At 54.1% G+C, this 22,757-nt stretch overlaps 6 protein-coding genes across 6 annotated transcripts; 4 read left to right on the forward strand and 2 right to left on the reverse strand.

The window, feature by feature from the left end:
* Positions 1–5,165: 5,165 nt before the first annotated feature.
* On the forward strand, positions 5,166–6,326 carry MONBRDRAFT_24496 (uncharacterized protein; the record flags this gene model as incomplete). The annotated part of the gene is made up of 1 exon (XM_001744781.1): positions 5,166–6,326. One exon carries the CDS (start codon positions 5,166–5,168, stop codon positions 6,324–6,326), a length of 1,161 nt encoding a protein of 386 aa, XP_001744833.1.
* A 4,730-nt stretch (positions 6,327–11,056) lies between these two features.
* MONBRDRAFT_7318 (uncharacterized protein) lies at positions 11,057–14,402 on the forward strand (the record flags this gene model as incomplete). The annotated part of the gene is made up of 7 exons (XM_001744782.1): positions 11,057–12,588; positions 12,699–12,822; positions 12,907–13,068; positions 13,266–13,374; positions 13,496–13,605; positions 13,728–14,174; positions 14,289–14,402. The coding sequence occupies 7 exons, from the start codon at positions 11,057–11,059 to the stop codon at positions 14,400–14,402; spliced, it is 2,598 nt and encodes an 865-aa protein (XP_001744834.1).
* A 621-nt stretch (positions 14,403–15,023) lies between these two features.
* Positions 15,024–15,678, reverse strand: MONBRDRAFT_7319 (uncharacterized protein; the record flags this gene model as incomplete). The annotated part of the gene is made up of 2 exons (XM_001744948.1): positions 15,024–15,289; positions 15,435–15,678. 2 exons carry the CDS (start codon positions 15,676–15,678, stop codon positions 15,024–15,026), a joined length of 510 nt encoding a protein of 169 aa, XP_001745000.1.
* A 531-nt stretch (positions 15,679–16,209) lies between these two features.
* On the forward strand, positions 16,210–17,553 carry MONBRDRAFT_16520 (uncharacterized protein; the record flags this gene model as incomplete). Its single annotated transcript, XM_001744783.1, has 6 exons — positions 16,210–16,332; positions 16,449–16,559; positions 16,756–17,027; positions 17,137–17,214; positions 17,299–17,367; positions 17,436–17,553. 6 exons carry the CDS (start codon positions 16,210–16,212, stop codon positions 17,551–17,553), a joined length of 771 nt encoding a protein of 256 aa, XP_001744835.1.
* Positions 17,554–17,722: 169 nt separating this feature from the next.
* MONBRDRAFT_7321 (uncharacterized protein) lies at positions 17,723–20,396 on the reverse strand (the record flags this gene model as incomplete). The annotated part of the gene is made up of 9 exons (XM_001744949.1): positions 17,723–17,848; positions 17,957–18,104; positions 18,218–18,330; positions 18,533–18,749; positions 18,873–18,962; positions 19,107–19,194; positions 19,324–19,423; positions 19,513–19,681; positions 20,290–20,396. The coding sequence occupies 9 exons, from the start codon at positions 20,394–20,396 to the stop codon at positions 17,723–17,725; spliced, it is 1,158 nt and encodes a 385-aa protein (XP_001745001.1).
* A 676-nt stretch (positions 20,397–21,072) lies between these two features.
* On the forward strand, positions 21,073–22,629 carry MONBRDRAFT_16483 (uncharacterized protein; the record flags this gene model as incomplete). Its single annotated transcript, XM_001744784.1, has 6 exons — positions 21,073–21,297; positions 21,449–21,530; positions 21,608–21,694; positions 21,872–21,930; positions 22,036–22,125; positions 22,255–22,629. The coding sequence occupies 6 exons, from the start codon at positions 21,073–21,075 to the stop codon at positions 22,627–22,629; spliced, it is 918 nt and encodes a 305-aa protein (XP_001744836.1).
* Between the last annotated feature and the right edge of the window lie 128 nt (positions 22,630–22,757).

Genomic DNA, 22,757 nt, shown 5'->3' on the forward strand with positions numbered 1-22,757 from the left:
TCCAGCTGCAACAGCTTTTGGAAGCCAACAAGGACATTGTGCAGGCAGGCAGCAAAGACCCGACGCCACTCTCCAAGATCATGCGGACGCACTCGGGGCTGGCGTTGAGCCTCTTCTTTGCGATGCCTCCGCTTCTGGCAGTGCGCAAGAACTTGCCCAAGTACAAGAAGCGCTGGGCTTGGCGCTCCCTGGAGTTTGAGATGCGTGGCCAATTCACCGCACCGTCGACTCACCAGGCGGCCCACATCGAGTTTGGCGAGGTCAGGTCATCCGCCGTCAACCAAGGCGCGGGTCTGGAGCAGCTCGCGTTTCGGAGTCACGTGCTTCGCCATGCTTACAGCATCATGGCTCCCAACGAGCTGCTGGACTGCGCCCCGGTGCTCTACATTGAGTGCGCCAGCGTCGACGCGCACACCGTCCTCAAGGAGAACGTGCCAGTGAGCATTATTCCCCTCCGACATCCTTTTGAGAAAGTCGCCGATGCCAACGACGACGCCTTGCACGCGGCAGCGCCTGTGGTTGCGATGGCTTGAATTGAGCGCCCGTGGAGCGCACAACCGTTTCCCCTCCCTCCTCGCCAGCACCGCTTTCCTCTGACGCCGCTTTAATCTTTTGCCATTGAGCTCCCCATGCATGTGGTCTGCTCGCTCGTCAGTGTTGAGGTTGTCTTTGCGTTGTTGTCTCTCTCGATGGTGGTTGTGTGAATCGTGGCCTTGTCTATCTTATTTTGCGCATCGTGTCGGCGACTTCGCTTTGATGGTCGTTTTGCTCGACTTTTCGCTTGTCAATCTCGTTTGATTCGATCGACATGTTTTTTCAATTCATGCCAAGAAAAGAAACGACATGAGACGCCGAGCGTGCGGCGTCGACCGTGCCCACGGGGATCGGGTATGCGCGGCCTGGAGAGGAGTACACAATGTCTCTGCCCGTTTTGGGAGAAAGAGCCAGGCCAATCTTTGGGTCTCGACAGCGGCGACCACGATGTCCTGCGGTTGATGTGAAAGTTTCGGGCCGTGTGGCGGAGCGTGCCTCATTATATTATATGCATTGTAGCCTCTCTGGTCCAACTCGCCGGCTGACCGATACTCTTGTCAACTTTGAACTCGCTGACCAAAGCGCGCTGCTGAACAGTGACGCCTCTGAAGCCTTCAAGAAAGTAAGTTTCAGAATCCAACAAACATTCATCGAGCAATGCGCGTCGACCACTTACGGCAGAGCAGTTGTTTGTTCCGGTTGCGACTCAGTATGCGTTGAAAACATAGTGCACCACACTCTCGCAGAGCTGTCAAGGCGCTGATGGAAAAACACGTTTCGATTGGCAAGCAGTGTCTGTTGTTTCCCATGTGTCAAGAAGGGTGGCTTTGCTTTGATTGGATGCGCCCTTGGCTGTTTGAACTTAGTCGTTGGACACTTTGTCTCATCAATCTGCCACAAGCCATTACACGAAACTCAACCCCATTCTTGCCTAAGGCAACCATGCAACCATGCAGCCCACACCACCATGTGCGTCTAGGACATCGGCGACCTCGCCACGCTTGCGGATCTTTCAGACTGCAAGGCCCTCACTTTCTCTGCATGGGATTGAATTTGAATGTGTCACTCATAACGTGTGCTTTGAATATCAAGCCTCTCATGATCATTCGACGCTCCGTCTCATTTCACACAGCTCTCCACCCAAGTACATGGCAGGGCACGTGGTTGAGCTTGAGTATGATGGTGCAATGCTGATGGGCTTATCAATCGGACGTGTTGATGTGATTATTCATTTCCATGATTTATCTTTCTTTGCTTGAAATACATGTAGTCTTCGGCAGCCAGTCATTTACTTTTTCAACGCTTTCGAATCCTGAACAGCTAGCGCCGCCACCGCTGCTGAAGTCATCTGCAGGTGCGCATGCATGGGTGTGCTCAAGGGTGAAGTAGCTTGTGCTGAACGTCATGCGTGTGGCTCGGTCTCGTTGATTTTTTTTTCCACGTGTCTAGTCACATTCACGAAATTTGTGGCGCCGTCAATGTCAGGGATGAACTGAAAAGCGCCGCTGCGCGTCTTGGAGTCTGGCCCGTCGCGCATCTTCCACAGCAGCCAAACAACACAGATTGCGGCATGTATACCATCTTCTTTGCCCAGCAGCTTTTGCACGCATTGACAGTGCACAGGGCTCGATCTACGTCCTGTCAGGTCAACTTTGGCATTAGCACCTTGCCTTCACGGCATGAGCTGATATCGTACGTGCCGGTGTGAGGCACGTTTTGATCATTCCGAAGCCAATTTGATGGTCTGCTCAAAAGACTCATCGATTTCTTTTGTTATTTATTTATTTTTATTTTTTTCGCACAACGGCAGTCGGTTGAACGTGGCACAAAGTGCAACTGTGGCTGGTCAGGATGTGTTTGGCTAGCCGTAAGCACCTTGCTGAGAATTTAAAATGCAATGTATTTGGAGTGCAGGCGCAGGTGCGAGCTCTCACAGATATCAACGTGTGTTGTTAATGACTCTAGCTGGAAGCCAGGCCTCGAGCGGAACACCACCCAATGCAAAGCGCGCCATGTAGTGTCCTCCCAGCAGCGGCACACGTGTTCTTCGAGCAAAGCGCTTTCGCCAACGTCAAGCCTCAGCTGAGGAGCAGAGAAATGATCCGCAAGGTGATGCGACACAGTCAAGTGCAGCTTTAGCAAGGACGGCTGCTGCACTTGTAGCTGCACAACAAGATTATCGAAAAGAAGTGTCATTTCTAGCGAGGACAATGGCGCACGTTCGACGCAAAGTGGGTTCGAATCATAAATCGTGCCATCGTTTGCTACTTGAACTAGAATAACCATCGGCTGATGCTTGAATAAACTCACTTTGTATCGGACCGCAAGCATGGATGTATGCCCAGTAGCTGCTGGAACACACTGGAAGATACGAGTCCCGGTTATCGTTATCAACCACTGCAGGATGACGTCTGATTATCCTTGAGAGCGCTCGTCAAGGACGCTTGTAGAGCATTGGGATTGTTCCTGCCACCGAGATGTAAGCATGGTCCTGTAGACCAGAAGTACCTTTCCTGTTTCTATTCCCTCTGTTTGCTTTGTGAATTGACCATAGAGAGATCATACTACACCTCTTCTGGTGCAGCCTAACCCAACCCGTCTGTAGGCAATTCGACATTAAAAACGCCCAATCTCACGCCGCACACTCATCCAGATCCCCGCCAGCCCGTGACATCACACACGGGCAGGCAAAGCGAGCAAAGCTTGCGGAGCAAAAGAGGAGAGGCTCGAGTCGCAGTCAATGCGGGCCAAAGTGATGGTGTACTCAGGCACCATCAACGGCCCTTGTGGATGTTCAAAGCTATTTCACCGCGATAGTACCTCGAATGGGCACATGAGGAACACCGGCTGCCATCTTGGCTGGAATGTAGCTCGAGAATGGGACGTTCTGCGCTTGAACAGCCGTAGGCGAAGCACAGGGTTTGACCGACTCAATAATATTGTGCTATGGCATAGTACGTTTGTTTTATTTCTTGGGGACTGCGAAATACTGGCAGGACTGTCCTGGCCAAGCTCATGCATAGATAGCAATTGCCGATCAATTGAGCCGAGATGGTAAATTTGTTCTCACATGTCAATTGGCCAATTGAGATTTCAGAGCGGTGTGGCTCCAACCACAGCCATTGTCTTTCAAGACCCTACCAAAGCTCGGCCCGCGATGTGGGGCATCCAAACTAGAAATGCTGTGCGTGTGTGCATTTGGAGCAGGTGAGGTGGTATGGGATCATGCCCTCTCGTGAGTCTGTTGGTCTGAGGCTGCCCAGTGTCGAATGATCACGGTTCCGCCCATTGTCCACAGTGGGCTCGTCAAAGTCAAAGTCGATGAGTGGTGTCATCAGCCTTGCGTCAAGCTAAACATCGACATAATGCCAGTTGAAAGTGTTGTGTGGCCCCTTCGGCTCGAGCATACACGGCGCGTCTACGCACGCAAAACATCAAGGATGACTCGGGTAAGAAATAGCATCTTCAAAGGCAGCTGTTTTTGGAAGCGGAGCGAAACACATACCGGATGAGGTTGGACCCTAAGAAAGCTCGGCATGCCGCTCAGGATTCAGCCAGCCAGACGCAATCATGAGGCCCAGTGAGCTCCATGCCGATGATCTGAGAGTGAGAGCACCAGTGTCGGCGCTATCTACTAACGCGGGACGACGTCAACCTCGCAATGCACGCGCGGTCAAACTTGGGCATGGCGTGTGGCGCAGGTCCCGGTCAGAATTACGGTGTTTATAGCTCTTGATTGATTGACTGACCTGGCAGCCGACTTCTCAAGACAGCTTTGAGCCAAAAACATTCACAGCTGTTATGTCGAGCCTCCTTGATTGGGTGTCGAGCATGAACAAGGCGCATCAGCACGCCACAGTCTCGCCATGGCAAGAGAGCTTGGTGTGCTCTGCAACTCTCTGAATGGCTGTGCCATGAGTTTTGGGACTTCGGGTGTGTCGAGTGCTATGAGATACATCGCCAGCAGCTGCACAAGGTTGTCATCTTGAACGTTACGCTGGCCATCTCATCAACTGCCCTCTCAGAGTAAAAAGATTCTTATCAACAGCCGTTTTGGACAAGTGTGAATCGCGATGTCAAGTCACAATTGCTTTACATGTTAGAGGGATGGCACGCTTCGCGCGAAGAAGCAGACCTCATTGGGGGCTCCGTTTGCGCCTTGATGGTGCCCTGTCCCTGCAGACATTGTTGCAATGGCGGCCGGACGACGTTACGTTGACCTGTCTCGTTTTTCAATAGCCAGAGGAAGAAAATTAAAGCTAGATCTTTTACGGACCTGCTTCCCGCAAACGGTCGCAAACCGTCTGCCCTTTTTTTTGGGGACCGTCTGCCGTTTTCCATTGTTTCCCGCAAACGGTCGCAAACCGTCTGCCCTTTTTTTGTGGGATGTACCACCATCACGTAGATTGGCAGGGGGCCATAGCATCAATCAAGTCAAACGACACAAGAAACCCCCGGCCAGTTTGTCCAAAAATAGACGACTTCCCAGCACAAGCTATCAGCTTTTGTAATGACTGAAAGCGAGTGGTTGGCATTTACCAACAACAGCGCAGCAGAAACTTGATCAGCCCCCCTCCTCTCTTTCCCTCGCTTTTCCCGCTCTCTTTTCTCTCCCTTCACCAACCTCCACCATGCCATCCATTATGGGACTGCTACACCAACTCTCGGCCAAGTTTGACGGCATGCAGGCGGACATGGCCGCCATGAAGACGGACATGGCCGACATGAAGACGGACATGGCCGACATGAAGACCAAGGTTGATCACCTGGAGACCAAGGCTGATCGCCTGGAGACCAAGGTTGATCACCTGGCGACCAAGGCTGATCGCCTGGAGACCAAGGTTGATCGCCTGGACCTTCGCGTGGGCATGTTGACGGAAGCTCACGTGCGCAAAGTGGTTGGCCAAGAGCGAGGCAAGCGGTGGACGCGCCACTACGACGTGTATTCCCTCGACGGCATTGCCAACCTGCTTGTGACCAAGCGGCCATCGACCATTGTCCCAAAACTCACGTCGGAGGACGTTGCTTTCCACGTGCACAACATGACCGAGAAGTTGGTGCTCACGGCTTTGAAGGGCGCGGACGGCGGCTTGCCTGGGCTGCTGCAGTGCATCGCCGAGGACTACCAACTCGCTGGCCCGCCTGCCTTTGCCGCCACCGTGGACTTTTTCAAGCAGGCCCTCGCCTTTGTGACGGCGGCGTTGCAGGCAGAAGCCACCCGCCAGCACGGCCAGGACGCGACGAAGCGCGGCATTCTCATCCAGCTGCAACAGCTTTTGGAAGCCAACAAGGACATTGTGCAGGCAGGCAGCAAAGACCCGACGCCACTCTCCAAGATCATGCGGACGCACTCGGGGCTGGCGTTGAGCCTCTTCTTTGCGATGCCTCCGCTTCTGGCAGTGCGCAAGAACTTGCCCAAGTACAAGAAGCGCTGGGCTTGGCGCTCCCTGGAGTTTGAGATGCGTGGCCAATTCACCGCACCGTCGACTCACCAGGCGGCCCACATCGAGTTTGGCGAGGTCAGGTCATCCGCCGTCAACCAAGGCGCGGGTCTGGAGCAGCTCGCGTTTCGGAGTCACGTGCTTCGCCATGCTTACAGCATCATGGCTCCCAACGAGCTGCTGGACTGCGCCCCGGTGCTCTACATTGAGTGCGCCAGCGTCGACGCGCACACCGTCCTCAAGGAGAACGTGCCAGTGAGCATTATTCCCCTCCGACATCCTTTTGAGAAAGTCGCCGATGCCAACGACGACGCCTTGCACGCGGCAGCGCCTGTGGTTGCGATGGCTTGAATTGAGCGCCCGTGGAGCGCACAACCGTTTCCCCTCCCTCCTCGCCAGCACCGCTTTCCTCTGACGCCGCTTTAATCTTTTGCCATTGAGCTCCCCATGCATGTGGTCTGCTCGCTCGTCAGTGTTGAGGTTGTCTTTGCGTTGTTGTCTCTCTCGATGGTGGTTGTGTGAATCGTGGCCTTGTCTATCTTATTTTGCGCATCGTGTCGGCGACTTCGCTTTGATGGTCGTTTTGCTCGACTTTTCGCTTGTCAATCTCGTTTGATTCGATCGACATGTTTTTTCAATTCATGCCAAGAAAAGAAACGACATGAGACGCCGAGCGTGCGGCGTCGACCGTGCCCACGGGGATCGGGTATGCGCGGCCTGGAGAGGAGTACACAATGTCTCTGCCCGTTTTGGGAGAAAGAGCCAGGCCAATCTTTGGGTCTCGACAGCGGCGACCACGATGTCCTGCGGTTGATGTGAAAGTTTCGGGCCGTGTGGCGGAGCGTGCCTCATTATATTATATGCATTGTAGCCTCTCTGGTCCAACTCGCCGGCTGACCGATACTCTTGTCAACTTTGAACTCGCTGACCAAAGCGCGCTGCTGAACAGTGACGCCTCTGAAGCCTTCAAGAAAGTAAGTTTCAGAATCCAACAAACATTCATCGAGCAATGCGCGTCGACCACTTACGGCAGAGCAGTTGTTTGTTCCGGTTGCGACTCAGTATGCGTTGAAAACATAGTGCACCACACTCTCGCAGAGCTGTCAAGGCGCTGATGGAAAAACACGTTTCGATTGGCAAGCAGTGTCTGTTGTTTCCCATGTGTCAAGAAGGGTGGCTTTGCTTTGATTGGATGCGCCCTTGGCTGTTTGAACTTAGTCGTTGGACACTTTGTCTCATCAATCTGCCACAAGCCATTACACGAAACTCAACCCCATTCTTGCCTAAGGCAACCATGCAACCATGCAGCCCACACCACCATGTGCGTCTAGGACATCGGCGACCTCGCCACGCTTGCGGATCTTTCAGACTGCAAGGCCCTCACTTTCTCTGCATGGGATTGAATTTGAATGTGTCACTCATAACGTGTGCTTTGAATATCAAGCCTCTCATGATCATTCGACGCTCCGTCTCATTTCACACAGCTCTCCACCCAAGTACATGGCAGGGCACGTGGTTGAGCTTGAGTATGATGGTGCAATGCTGATGGGCTTATCAATCGGACGTGTTGATGTGATTATTCATTTCCATGATTTATCTTTCTTTGCTTGAAATACATGTAGTCTTCGGCAGCCAGTCATTTACTTTTTCAACGCTTTCGAATCCTGAACAGCTAGCGCCGCCACCGCTGCTGAAGTCATCTGCAGGTGCGCATGCATGGGTGTGCTCAAGGGTGAAGTAGCTTGTGCTGAACGTCATGCGTGTGGCTCGGTCTCGTTGATTTTTTTTTCCACGTGTCTAGTCACATTCACGAAATTTGTGGCGCCGTCAATGTCAGGGATGAACTGAAAAGCGCCGCTGCGCGTCTTGGAGTCTGGCCCGTCGCGCATCTTCCACAGCAGCCAAACAACACAGATTGCGGCATGTATACCATCTTCTTTGCCCAGCAGCTTTTGCACGCATTGACAGTGCACAGGGCTCGATCTACGTCCTGTCAGGTCAACTTTGGCATTAGCACCTTGCCTTCACGGCATGAGCTGATATCGTACGTGCCGGTGTGAGGCACGTTTTGATCATTCCGAAGCCAATTTGATGGTCTGCTCAAAAGACTCATCGATTTCTTTTGTTATTTATTTATTTTTATTTTTTTCGCACAACGGCAGTCGGTTGAACGTGGCACAAAGTGCAACTGTGGCTGGTCAGGATGTGTTTGGCTAGCCGTAAGCACCTTGCTGAGAATTTAAAATGCAATGTATTTGGAGTGCAGGCGCAGGTGCGAGCTCTCACAGATATCAACGTGTGTTGTTAATGACTCTAGCTGGAAGCCAGGCCTCGAGCGGAACACCACCCAATGCAAAGCGCGCCATGTAGTGTCCTCCCAGCAGCGGCACACGTGTTCTTCGAGCAAAGCGCTTTCGCCAACGTCAAGCCTCAGCTGAGGAGCAGAGAAATGATCCGCAAGGTGATGCGACACAGTCAAGTGCAGCTGTAGCAAGGACGGCTGCTGCACTTGTAGGTGCACAACAAGATTATCGAAAAGAAGTGTCATTTCTAGCGAGGACAATGGCGCACGTTCGACGCAAAGTGGGTTCGAATCATAAATCGTGCCATCGTTTGCTACTTGAACTAGAATAACCATCGGCTGATGCTTGAATAAACTCACTTTGTATCGGACCGCAAGCATGGATGTATGCCCAGTAGCTGCTGGAACACACTGGAAGATACGAGTCCCGGTTATCGTTATCAACCACTGCAGGATGACGTCTGATTATCCTTGAGAGCGCTCGTCAAGGACGCTTGTAGAGCATTGGGATTGTTCCTGCCACCGAGATGTAAGCATGGTCCTGTAGACCAGAAGTACCTTTCCTGTTTCTATCCCCTCTGTTTGCTTTGTGAATTGACCATAGAGAGATCATACTACACCTCTTCTGGTGCAGCCTAACCCAACCCGTCTGTAGGCAATTCGACATTAAAAACGCCCAATCTCACGCCGCACACTCATCCAGATCCCCGCCAGCCCGTGACATCACACACGGGCAGGCAAAGCGAGCAAAGCTTGCGGAGCAAAAGAGGAGAGGCTCGAGTCGCAGTCAATGCGGGCCAAAGTGATGGTGTACTCAGGCACCATCAACGGCCCTTGTGGATGTTCAAAGCTATTTCACCGCGATAGTACCTCGAATGGGCACATGAGGAACACCGGCTGCCATCTTGGCTGGAATGTAGCTCGAGAATGGGACGTTCTGCGCTTGAACAGCCGTAGGCGAAGCACAGGGTTTGACCGACTCAATAATATTGTGCTATGGCATAGTACGTTTGTTTTATTTCTTGGGGACTGCGAAATACTGGCAGGACTGTCCTGGCCAAGCTCATGCATAGATAGCAATTGCCGATCAATTGAGCCGAGATGGTAAATTTGTTCTCACATGTCAATTGGCCAATTGAGATTTCAGAGCGGTGTGGCTCCAACCACAGCCATTGTCTTTCAAGACCCTACCAAAGCTCGGCCCGCGATGTGGGGCATCCAAACTAGAAATGCTGTGCGTGTGTGCATTTGGAGCAGGTGAGGTGGTATGGGATCATGCCCTCTCGTGAGTCTGTTGGTCTGAGGCTGCCCAGTGTCGAATGATCACGGTTCCGCCCATTGTCCACAGTGGGCTCGTCAAAGTCAAAGTCGATGAGTGGTGTCATCAGCCTTGCGTCAAGCTAAACATCGACATAATGCCAGTTGAAAGTGTTGTGTGGCCCCTTCGGCTCGAGCATACACGGCGCGTCTACGCACGCAAAACATCAAGGATGACTCGGGTAAGAAATAGCATCTTCAAAGGCAGCTGTTTTTGGAAGCGGAGCGAAACACATACCGGATGAGGTTGGACCCTAAGAAAGCTCGGCATGCCGCTCAGGATTCAGCCAGCCAGACGCAATCATGAGGCCCAGTGAGCTCCATGCCGATGATCTGAGAGTGAGAGCACCAGTGTCGGCGCTATCTACTAACGCGGGACGACGTCAACCTCGCAATGCACGCGCGGTCAAACTTGGGCATGGCGTGTGGCGCAGGTCCCGGTCAGAATTACGGTGTTTATAGCTCTTGATTGATTGACTGACCTGGCAGCCGACTTCTCAAGACAGCTTTGAGCCAAAAACATTCACAGCTGTTATGTCGAGCCTCCTTGATTGGGTGTCGAGCATGAACAAGGCGCATCAGCACGCCACAGTCTCGCCATGGCAAGAGAGCTTGGTGTGCTCTGCAACTCTCTGAATGGCTGTGCCATGAGTTTTGGGACTTCGGGTGTGTCGAGTGCTATGAGATACATCGCCAGCAGCTGCACAAGGTTGTCATCTTGAACGTTACGCTGGCCATCTCATCAACTGCCCTCTCAGAGTAAAAAGATTCTTATCAACAGCCGTTTTGGACAAGTGTGAATCGCGATGTCAAGTCACAATTGCTTTACATGTTAGAGGGATGGCACGCTTCGCGCGAAGAAGCAGACCTCATTGGGGGCTCCGTTTGCGCCTTGATGGTGCCCTGTCCCTGCAGACATTGTTGCAATGGCGGCCGGACGACGTTACGTTGACCTGTCTCGTTTTTCAATAGCCAGAGGAAGAAAATTAAAGCTAGATCTTTTACGGACCTGCTTCCCGCAAACGGTCGCAAACCGTCTGCCCTTTTTTTTGGGGACCGTCTGCCGTTTTCCATTGTTTCCCGCAAACGGTCGCAAACCGTCTGCCCTTTTTTTGTGGGATGTACCACCATCACGTAGATTGGCAGGGGGCCATAGCATCAATCAAGTCAAACGACACAAGAAACCCCCGGCCAGTTTGTCCAAAAACGACTTCCCAGCACAAGCTATCAGCTTAATGACTCACACACAAAATAAAGTTTTTTTTCTCTTTTTTTTGATGAGTTCTGTGTGTTTTTCTTTTTTCTTTTTTCTTTTTTTTTCTTTTTCTTTTGACATGTGAATGTGTGTGGCACTGGCAGCACGGATGCGGGTGCCGGCGCAGCTCGGCTTTGAGGTCATCTGCGTGCCTGCGTGCCTGTGTGCCCGCGTGCGTAGGTGAGGCTGGATTAGGTATGAGTGGAGATGGGGGTGGCTTGCGCTGCTGTGGTACAGGCGCGGCCGTGTCGTCGAGGATGGCGGCGGGTCTTGTACGCCGTGCTTCTGTCGTGCACCTGGCTATCCGGGGCTGGCCCCGCCTTGGTTGAGGGGGCTGACTTGGCTTTCCCTGGCTGTCCACTCAAGATTGTGCACCCCCACAATACCGAGTTTAGTAACAGACCTGGTGATGTGTACTCCTGTACGCCCCCACCTTTGGAGGATTTGGTGCAAATTGGTTCCATCTGCCAGCTCAACACATCGAGCGAGATTGTACAGCAGAGTCCGCAGGACTTGCCTTGGGGAACCCTGCGTTGCAACGCGCAACTGGTCTTTTTGACCGTTCCAGACACTCCACTTTCCCCCTTTTATCAAAGCCTGGGCTGTGAGGTCACTTGGGATGCCCACGGGTTTGCAGCCCTCGACTGTGATGGCCGCCGAGCTCAAACACTTGGCCAGCCGTATCTTCGGGAAATGCCCCACGGCGGCATGCCTTTTAATCTTCGGCGCCTTACCCTACGCCATCATTTGATTCGCAGCATCTTCCATCACAATGTTTTTGCGCTGCAACAACTTCAAGAGCTTGACGTGAGTCACAACCGAATTAGCATGATCAGCCAATCTGCGCTGGCCCAAGCTCCAGAACTCCTCTACCTCAACCTTAGTCACAACATTCTCGAGACATTGCGACCCGAACACATGCCCAACCTTCATGCACTCCGCGTCTTAGATTTGCGTGGCAACACTTTTCGGGAGTTGCAGGCAGATCTCCTGGCCATCGTCATGAGCCCAGACTGCGAAGCAGTGTACCTGCCCGAGGGTTGTTATCGCGTAGAACCCCAATCCTGCCGCTCCCTCATCGCCTCTAGTAACACATCTCTGTGCAATGTTGTGAAGCCCGTGCTTTTGCCTTGCTCGAATGAAAGCAGCACCGCGCCTGCCATGATCACGGCCACGGCATACTGTGACGGTGTCGTGGACTGCGCCAATGGAGCAGATGAAGTCGACTGTACTCAGTTGTGGCAGGTGCAGGGCATGGACGTCCTGCAGCAGTGCTCCAATGGTATTCTGCAAGCCACTTGGTACAAAGGCTTGCTCAACCTCTATCCGACCGACCCCTTTTACGTCTCTTTATGTGCGGGGTTCTTGCATGCGCTCAGCATCCGCATTGTCGCTGCACCCAACGCCTCCAGTCCGCGCGCGGATATCGTCTGGACATCCATTCTTGATGAACGATTTGCTTTTGTGGAAGCAAGCCGAACCACCATTTATCTGTTGATCAAGCAAGCCGTGCACAATGGGCCCTCTGAAAGTGATTGGCCCATCATTCTGGCAAGCACAACATCCGCCACGCCCGGCCAACCAAACTCAACTGCTGGCACCTTTACAACTGCCAGCTCCCCAAGCCATCACGCAAAGAGAGTGCAAACCATCGTCGTCATTGTCATAGCTCTCGTCGGGCTGGGCGTTATCTTGGCCGTGGCCGGCGTTGTATTTTGGCGCCGAGGTCAACATCACCAGTAAGAGGGGAAATTTGAGCCAAGACTGAAACAATCAGGCTGCATCATCTGGCGACTCTTGAGCTCATGCGAGCATCTCTTTCTCACTGTATCTGCTTGTGGAATGCTAGTTTGTTGCAGGGTTTGGGTGGGCTCGCGTCGGCTCAAGTGTTGGAGCGAGCCATCATCGGCATTGCTCTTTCAGAGCACAAGCCGCTGCTTGAGCGCCTCGAGCTTTGGTGCGCAGATATGCAGGTCTGTATTGTCAACCTTTTGTGAGCGCGGCTCTAGGCGAGGCATTTTGGTCTGATCTTTCGGCTTTCGGTCACGTCGTTGCAGTCCAACCGCATTGCCGCGAGTCAAGTGCATGTTCGTGAACAGCTGAGCCGCGGACGATTTGGCGCCATTTATCTGGGCGCGCTGACCTTTCAGTCCGCCCCAGTTATCATCAAAGAGCCCTTGAGCAGTACACCAGAGGCTGTCTCCATGGCCATCTCCGAGGTCAGTTCGGGCCCCAACGTCAGGCACACGGCACGAAAATGTCTTGCTGTGCATGAAAATGCCGGCGGGATGTTGCATTGTGCTGGGCAGAGTCGGGCGTGAGGCTCAAAGCAAGCAAGAGGGCTTGGCCTGCACCTTTGTGCCATGGACAACCCACACTGCCCTCGCTCATTTCTGTCACTCTTTTCCTTTGGCAGCTGTTGCTGCTGGGCGCTTGTCGGCACGAAAACATTGCCAAGGTGATTGGGGTTTTCAGTCAAGGAGACGGAAGCTTGGCGCCTACGCTCGTGATTTCATACTACGCAGGTCAGCGCTTGCCAAACCACCCCGCCCCCTGGCCTTGCAAACCCACCTTCATGGAATTAAGTATGTCACACAGCGCTTGTGCTCGGTCTCACTTTGATCTGCTGCTGTGTTGGCTGCGTAGGGGGCGATTTACGCTCCTATCTACAGCGGCACCGCGGCTGGCAAGAGCTACCCGATGCGCACTTTGTGACTGCCATTGTTTGCCAGCTCGCGTCTGCCCTGGCCCATTTGGTAGGTCTGGGTGATTCAAAGCCATCTTGCGTGGCCCCGCGGGTATCTCGGATTTTCTTTTATCAGTCACGTGGAGCTGGCGTATTTTCACCGGACGACTCTGGTGCTTCGTGCTCTAACAGGCCTCGTTGCAAGTTGTTCATCGTGATGTGGCCGCGCGGAATGTGCTTTTAGTGCATGCCAATGGTCTCACAACAGAACCAAAGGTGGTTCTCAGCGACTTTGGTCATGCCCGTGTCATGCAGCGATCGGGTTCAGGAAGAGCCTTGCGGGGCGCCACAGGGGACGAAAATGGGGAGTTGGATGAGGACAGCGGCCAGTATTATCGCCAACGGGGCCTTCTGGAGACGGCGACACGGTGGCAGCCTCCAGAAGTGTTGCGAGAGGACAGGTTTAGTCCGGCCAGTGACGCTTGGTCGCTTGGTGTCCTAATGTATGAGGTCTGGACTTTTGGACAAGTTCCTTACGCTGAAGTTGTGCGGGAGGCAGATGTGCTACGCGCCATCTTGCGAGGAGCGCGCCTTGCACTCCCGGAGGGCGTGCGCTCGCGGGCGCCCCAGCTGTTCAAGGTCAGACGTGTGCAACTGTGTGCAACTGTGCCATTGCGATTACGGTCATGGGTGCTCATGAAACCTACTGCCCTCGGTCTCCACCGATGCAACCAATGCAATGCTGTTGATTAGTTGTGGCAAAGCTTGCAGGCCACCGAGCCGGAACGACGCCCTGTGGGCGATCAAGTTGTGTTGCACCTCAAGGCCGAAGATGGGGAACCGAAGGAAGAGGAAAGCGCGGTCTAAACGGCAAACCCCGGGGAGTCTCATGCTTGTTTTATCCTTCCAACTGATGGAAACTCAAAGCACGCTGAGTTCAAAACTTAATTTACATCCGATGTTAATTCGAGACATTTAGAAACCATTAAACCATCCTCCTTTCTTTCCTACAGCCTGCTTCTGATCTTCGTGCTGCCAGCCACGCACGATGAGCCTGGGTGCCCTGCGAGGCACTCAAGACGAGGGTTGCATTTTTTCACGTAGCTCTGAAAATTGATTCGCCACAGCTTCAAGCCGAGCTGCCATTAAATGCCAACAGCAAGGTGACGTGCAGCTGATAAGAGAGGCGTGTGTGGCCAAGCTCAACGGGTCGCGGGGTCGAGCGTGCGTACCATGGTGAGGACTCGTATCGAGAGCGCCCACTGAGTCGGCAGATGGCTGCCATGGCTCCCAAGCTATACACACATCCGGTTATGGTAAGTTTCGCTACGAGCCCGAGTCTGGTTGCCCAAGGCTGCAGTATGACGCGCTTCAATGATACGAAGGTACCTGGGCTCGCGATGGTCTGAGGAGGAGTCGCGCTTTTGAGTGGCGTCTTCAGCTCGACCTTGATGCGATAGCCTGCGCATCCCGCATCCATCTTGAGCATTAGGCGGGGCGCACCGCGCGCATGACATGGGGAGCGCATCCCTCGGTACACGCGCAGATCCTGGGCTTACCGTTGAGAACGTTGAGATTGGCGCAGACCGCCATGAGTTGCTGCTCAGTCTCGGCCACAGCTGGGTCCTCAGCCGGACCCAGGCCTGCAAAGTCGAGTCGACGAAGCTGTGGCAGAGAGGCGCAGTCCTGAACAAAGGTCTCCCAGTCGACAATTGCATTGTCTCGCACATCCAAGTGCTGGAGAGTCGCATGACCTGAGCCGATGGCCAAGGAAGAAGGTAAGTGACACAATGACCAAAATCGAGTGGAGCCCGGCCTGCAACCAAGCCCTGGCCCACAGGGCATCCTAGCATTGAAGCAACACGCCTCATGGACAAGGTGGACGCCTGGTGGGCATACCGCGAAGTGGTGTGATTGTACGCAGGCGGTTCCCGCGAGCTAGAAACGTTTCCAACCGAGGCAACTTGGCAACGGCCGTACTATCCGAAATGCGATTCTGGTTGATATTCAGCCGCCGCAAATTTCGACACAACGTCAACCCTGACAGCCCAACAAGACTTTGCTCCACCGCTTCCAAATGCTCCAGCAGCGCCAAGTCATAGTTGCCAGCCAAGCGCCGAGCCAGTTCCGAGTTCAGGTCCATGACACCAGCGCCCCGCGCCCGCGCCCGCGCCCGCGTGTGTGTGTGTGTGTGTGTGTGTGTGTGTGTGTCAAAACCTCAAAAAAGCTGTAATGTAGCAGTTGCATCTACTCTATAAACATCTACACAAACTATAATATAAAATATTAATAAAACTACCAAAATCTTCATATTTGGTACAATAAGTGTATCGGGGTTCCAACTCGCAAGGAATTATCAGCATCAACAAGACGGGGCGCCATTTTAGGATCAAAGCCCGACCACGACCACGACCGCTGGTGAACTGCTCGCATTGCTGCTGGAAGGAGCTGGGGTTGGCAGGTGCTGTCGCTACCGCCGCCGCTGCTGATTTGGTGTGAGGCACGTGTGTGTGTGTGTGTGTGTGTGTGTGTGTGTGTGTGTGTATGTGTCATTTTTCATGCTCGTTTCTGGTACCAGTGTCCTTCATGTCCAACATCAGGCGAGAGCGCATGGTAGACTGTCAAGGCACTCATCACGGCCATCACTTACAGAACCGGATTGTGTCCGAGCGCCATGGCGACAGCTGCGGCCGGGGAGGAGCTGGCAGTAACTGCCGAGCTCAGCCAATTACGGCATTGGGAACAGGAACAAGATACACTAAAGAAGCGGATGGTCGAACGCGACCAACACAATGAGGTCAGTCAGAGCTTCTCCCGCCCACAGCCTGAAAGCAGGGATTGACTCCAGCCACTACGAAGCGCGCGCGTTTGTGTGTCTGCGTCTGTGTGATCCAAGGTTTGCTCTGCTAATAGTGGACGTTGGAGAGTCTCAAGCGGGTGGGCGGTGTCGACATCAGTTTTATCAAGGGCGACAATATCAACGCCTGCGCGACCCTGGTGGTCCTCTCTTATCCTGATCTCCAGGTCAGCCGTCACGGTCGCTCCACAGAGCCCATTTCCCTCTCTGTGCAAGCATAGCCACCATGTCATAAAAATACCAACGAATCCACGGCTCGCCAATGCGCTTTCCGCCTGGCTCTCTCTGGCCGTGTGTCTTTGGGCCAGCTTCCTGTCTTTTCAGCAAGCGCTGGGCACTCACAATGCGGGTCTCCTGCTGCAGGTGCTGCACGAAGAATCCATGATGGTGCAACTGACTGCGCCCTACATTCCTGGCTTTTTGGCATTCCGAGAGGTCGATCATCTGGTGACGTTGGTGCGCCGCCTAGAGGCATCGCGCCCCGACCTGATGCCCCAGCTTATCATGGTGGACGGCAATGGCAAGCTGCACTACCGAGGCTTTGGCCTTGCCTGCCATCTCGGAGTTCTTTTGGACCTACCAACGGTGGGGATTGGCAAGAACATCTTGGTTGTCGACAATCTGGACAAGGAGAGGTATGCAGCCTGCCGCTGAGACCGCTCTTCGCCCTTTCCTCCATGCCTGTCCTGCCCTATCGAGATGCAGCGCTGCTGACGATTTAGCCATCGTGACGGGGATTCGCAGTTTTCATGCCAAGGAACGGGCAGAGCTGCAGCACCGTGGCGACTGGATTCCGGTGGTTGGCGCATCGCAAACAGTCTGGTCGGTGGCCATATCTCACCCGTCAGTCGCGTAACCCCCATTTCCTGCTTGCTTTGCGCTCACAACCTGAACACTTGGCACTAGGGGTGCGGCTGTGCGCTGCGTTGAAGCTGCCATCAACCCTGTTTACGTCTCTGTTGGCCACCGCGTCAGGTTGGTACCTACCCCCATCGACATTCACGGTGTAGGGCTGTGCTCATGAGCGCTTGGGTCGGTGCCAGTCTTGACACAGCCATTAAGCTCGCCTTGGCCACAGCCAAGCATAAGATTCCCGAAGCCGTGCGCATGGCTGATCAGCTTTCCCGACTCTTCTTGCGTAAACGGGCCGGTACCCAATGATGCTCACGTGGTCAATGTTCATAGTGCTGCAACCAATAAAAAGTTGATTGCACCAATACCATTCTCGAATTCATCCGTCCCAGTGGTCACCAGCATCAATTTCAGTACCAGCATCAAGCGCAACAGGCCACTGGTGATCCAGTTGCATACGAGATCAGCCAAAGAGTTTTCATGTGGACTCGTGGCCAATGCGCGGCTCGCCAAATGCCGAGGCATGGAGGATGGCGCTGCGCCATACCAGCAGGCCGTTACTGGATAGTGCGCCCAAGCGCAAGACCATGTCGGGTGTTACCACCTATGGGTGCAGCAAAAACGCACAAAAGAGAGAGAGACAGAGGGAGGAAGGAGTAAGCATCAAAGCCCAAAGCGTAGACAGCAGCACGGGCAAAGTCATTGCACGCACCACAAAACCATTGGAGGCACGCTGCGTTGTCGAGTCAGGCTCGTAGCATCGACAAACGTCCCGCGTCGCCAGTTCCGTGATCAGATCTTCCTCTCGCTCCGTCTTGTACAACCGCAAATGACCTGCAGACTCCGACAGAAACAACCAGCTGTGTTCCAAAGCACCGGTCAAGGCAGCAGGTCAGCGGATGTTGATGCCAGCAGGGGCGAGAAGTGCCCAGGAAGCTAGTGGCGATGATATAGCAGTCAGGCTGGTACGCACCGCCGCTCCGGACTGGCGCCTTCGCCGGTGAAGTATGTGACATAACCTGCACAAGCATCGTCACCCAATCTGCAAAGGTTGCGTGTCCCGCATGTGGCAGGTGAGGCGACGTGCTACAGAACAAGCACGTCACCAAACAATCACTGCATAACGCCTTCACGCTAAATGTACCGGACGTCCGTCGTTCGGGAGGCCTCGCCCAGGGTATGGCGCAAGTAGGTGCTCAATGTGATGGCGTGCTATCAGCCGAGCATGATGAGTGCGTTGATACGCTCAGCCAACAGAGCAAGGCAAATGATTCGGCTTGGAACGTACGTGATCAAGACTCTCGACCGAGGCCAGATTAGAGGCACGTTGAACCATGCGCTCGGTGAGGACGGCGCTGGTGAGGCTTTTGTGCCGCGACTCGAGGCGCCCGCGTATCCGAGCGCTATGCGAGTCGTCTGGATTAGCCGTTTGGCGCAAGCTTTGCATGTAGTCTTTGATTGCCTGCATGATGCCATCGCGGTTATCGCTGTGGCCGAGCTCGATGCTGTAGCAGCCCCGCGAGTCAGGCAGGTGAAGGCAAGGAGTGCAAGCGATGGAAACACAAGCAGGCCTTGTTCAGACGTGGATTCAGCAGCGGGGCGATGGCTGTGGCCTTCTCGAGACTCACCTGTTGCCGGTAGGGGTATGGGCGGTGGCCTGTGACGCTTTGACACAGCGCTGCACAGGCGCCTCAAAGGCTTCCATGGATACGCGAAACCTATGGGAAAAAAAAAACATGAAAAAAAATGCAACAACTCTAAACGTTCATCGCATGCCACTATCACTCGCCACAAGAGAATGGGTGTTGTAGCGAGGGGAGGCATGGCAAGTGTTGCAAACAGGTTTCAAGTGAAACGCTTACATGGCTGCGGCACCCTCGTTAACGGCGTTGTCTGCATCGATCTTACGAAACATCTTGTGGACATACTTGAACAGATGCTTCAAGCGGTCTGGGCACGGCAACGGTATGTGCCCGTGCGTGTGTGCACGCACACACGTGAGCAAAGTGTCCAAGGCAAACCATCTCAAGGTGCCAAGCCACAGCCATATCAGAGGAGAGAAATAGAGCGACACCTTACCGACATCGGGATTCCAGCTCACGTAGTAACGGCTCATGTCCAGCTCGCCGGTGATGTCGTTGACGCGAGGATGAAAGACGTTGCTTTGAAAGAAGATGCGCTGAAGACAGTATCAGTCCCACCCGAAGAAGCCATGGTGTGAGGAACCCGCTGCATGTGACATGGCAAGCCCGGGTGAGAGGAACGCACCGGGACAACTTTGTCGGGGTAAGTGGGAGGAATGAGGAGGCGCAGCTTGAAGATGCCACCCCGGTAGATGCCCTCCCGCACAAAATATACGGCGTCCCAGGCTATAGCAAGACATGGGGCCAGTGAGCGCCGCGATTTCGAGGGCTGGCATGAGCGATGACACATGGCCCTCCAGCCAACAAATTTGGCATGCATCAAAAAGCAAGTTGGCGACCAAGCATACAGTAGGGACTTGTTGGGTGTGGGCGCACATAGAGACCGGGCAGTTTTTCATGCTGCAATGCTCGCCTGCATCCAAAGTGTAGTTGGTGAGGGCGCTCTCACAGCCCGGTGCGACCACCGCGTGAGCCGAGAAAAGCGCGAGGAGTCCGCGCACATACAATTCGCCGTGAAGAATATACTGCTGCAATTTGCCCGCAAAGCCGTGCTGCAAGTGCGGCCGATCCAGGGCAGGTACGCCCGCGCCTTTGGGGTTGTGTGGAGCGGGCACGGTGGTGAGGGCTGCCGTTCCGATCGCTCGAGTGCTGGCCACCCCATCAGTCAAATTCTGCCCCAGCCTGGGCTCCTTTTTTCTCTTAACCCCGGGCAATCGATCACCAACCCAAGGACGCATCTCGCTCAACCAGCAGGGAGTGTTTGCGCCCCGTGAGAAGCGCTACCTCCTCCTGCAACCTGCAAACCGTTCACAGCAAGAGTGTCGCGTCAGTCATATCGCATCACACGACACCTTCATGAGCTGGCAGCACAAGTCGCGACAGCCGGCAAACAGTGACTTACTTCACCCGGTCTTCCTCGCTCGTATCCTTGTGCGCGCCTTGAGCCTTGAGCTCTGCGATGAGGCGGTCAAGGGTCCGCAACTTCTCCCGATAGTCGTCTGCGTCCATTTCATCGGTTCTTCTTGTGTCAAAAAAATTGAAAAAAATTGGAAAAAATTGAAAAAAAAAATTTGAAATATGGGGAGAAAAAAGAAAAAAAAAAATTAACATCCATATGCAAATCATTGTTAAGCCGTTTAAAGATGTTGTTGGAGTTTGACCGGAAAACGTAGAAATATCGGGTCATGAGCTAATCTTAATATGCACGTTGGGTTGGAGTTACTGCAGCAGATGGGGGCATTTCTGAAGATTTTGCCCGGCGGAGCGCAGGGGTGGCTCAAGTGCGTGTGTGCCGTGGGCGGATCTAGGAGGCTGCGAGCTGACATCGGATGAGATGCAGCAGGTTTGAAGAAGGCACCATGCAGGAGGTGCCATCCTTGCTTCGGAGGGCTCGGCGGCTGTTGGCGCCTGGCCCGGCAGCTCTACTTCTGCTCGCGCTCGTCGTTGGCGCACTCTGGCTCTCAACTCGGCAGTCCCTTGCCGTGTGCCAGGTACCATGGGCTGGCACAAGAAGAGGAGGGCGTGCCTGCAGGGCAGGGCTGAAGGAGCCGAGTTTGCCAGCTTTCACCCCCTGCCTCATGCCTGCCCATGTGTTAATCCTTCACAGTTGCAACGTACAGAAATCGAGGCATCGCTCGCCAGCTTGGTGCAGGTTGGATACTCACCAGCCGTCTGTGCGCTTCTGATGCTCTTTCCGTCTGTGATCAGTGCGTCGAGTCAATGTGTTGCACCTGCCTGTCTCACATTGGATTTGGGTGGACAATGGCACGGACTGCATCAGGAGAAACAGCAACGCGAGCTCGTAGCGCAGCAACAAGAGCAGGCCAAGGCTGCCCTGCCCACCATTTACTTGGTGACACCGACGTATGCGCGTTCGTCCCAACATGTCGACTTGACACGCTTTTGCTACGTAAGGCTTGTTTGGAACCCCTTTGCTGCTCTTGCAGGGGTCCATCAGCTGCGCGTTATCTCCGCCACTGAGGTGGTGACTATTATCCTCAACCTTGGCCCCTGCCGCCGCACCCTCATTGCTGTGCCCAATCGGGTGGCCGACTTCGCAGACGATACGGCAGGTACCCAAAGTTCATTGGATTGTGGTTGAGGACGCCGAAGTTCATTCGCCCGAAGTTCGGCGGATTTTAAGTAAGATCGAGCCAGTCTGGGTGCCACAGCGCGCCTGTGCACGAGTGATGTCTGACGCGTTTATGTCTGGCTTGCAGACGACTGCGAGGTGGCCTTTTCACATCTGGTGGCCCTCACACCACCGCGAGAAAATGCACAAATTTGCAGAAAGGTTGACAGCCAACGTGGTTGCCCCGAGTATCGGATTGGCAAGCCTCAGGTGTGACTGCTACCTGTTGTATTCGGGCAGCGACTGAAGAGAGACGGCCTTGCGGTCCACCGAGCATGCCCTCGCCGGTCGCCAACCCTCAAATCAGCTCGTGGTTGTCTTTTTCCCACTTGCGCTTTGCAGCTGCCTTCAGCACGAGGCGTGAAGCAGCGGAATACGGGGCTGGTGGAGCTGCGCCGCCTCTTGTCTCTGGTCGGTGGCCGCTTAGCATAGCCCCATTGATTTGCTGCTCTCTAGGGAATAGGGAATGGTGTCATGGGCGCGAGGCGAGGCCTGACGCTCTCACCTGTTTCATAGAACGGTGGACGGGATGGTGTGGTGTACTTTGCCGACGATGACAATACTTACAGCTTGGAAATTTTCGAGCGCATGCGCCACATCAAGGCGGTATGCTTGTGGGATGGCGGGAGGGCATGTCCGGGGCAGGGGACGCTCTAAGAGGGAACGTCAAGACGTGGTCTCTCATGAATTAGAGCGGTTGTTTCACGCGTTGTTGCGACGGCCGGCTGAATTTAGGTCGGCGTTTGGCGTGTAGCCTTTGTGGGGGGACTCTCATATGAAGGGCCCGTGGTGGACATGGGGCCGAATGGACCTCGGATATCCGGCTGGCATGTGGCCTGGGCGACCGATCGCAAGTACCCCGTGGATATGGCTGCCTTTGCCTTGAATACGCGCCTCATCACCGCACAACCCGACGTGTATTTTCCCACACACGCTCTGGACGGCCATCTGGAGACTGACTTTTTGAGCGCCGTCGTGCCAGAGGGTGTCGAGCTAGAGCCCCTCGGCTTTGAACTAGACCGTGTTCTCGTGTGGCACACGCGCACCGAGCTACCCAACCTGCGTCAGGAAGGCAAGCTGCCCCCAGACCGACGCCCCATCATCATTTAGCCCCGACCTCCACCCAAAATCGATTTGCATCTTAAAAAGAGAGAGAGAGAGAGAGAGAGAGAGAGAGAGAGAGAGAGAGAGAGAGAGAGAGAGAGAGAGAGAGAGAGAGAGAGAAGAGAGAGATAGAG

Source organism: Monosiga brevicollis, genomic scaffold (genome assembly GCF_000002865.3).
Source record: "Monosiga brevicollis MX1 MONBRscaffold_7 genomic scaffold, whole genome shotgun sequence".
NCBI lineage: Eukaryota > Choanoflagellata > Craspedida > Salpingoecidae > Monosiga > Monosiga brevicollis.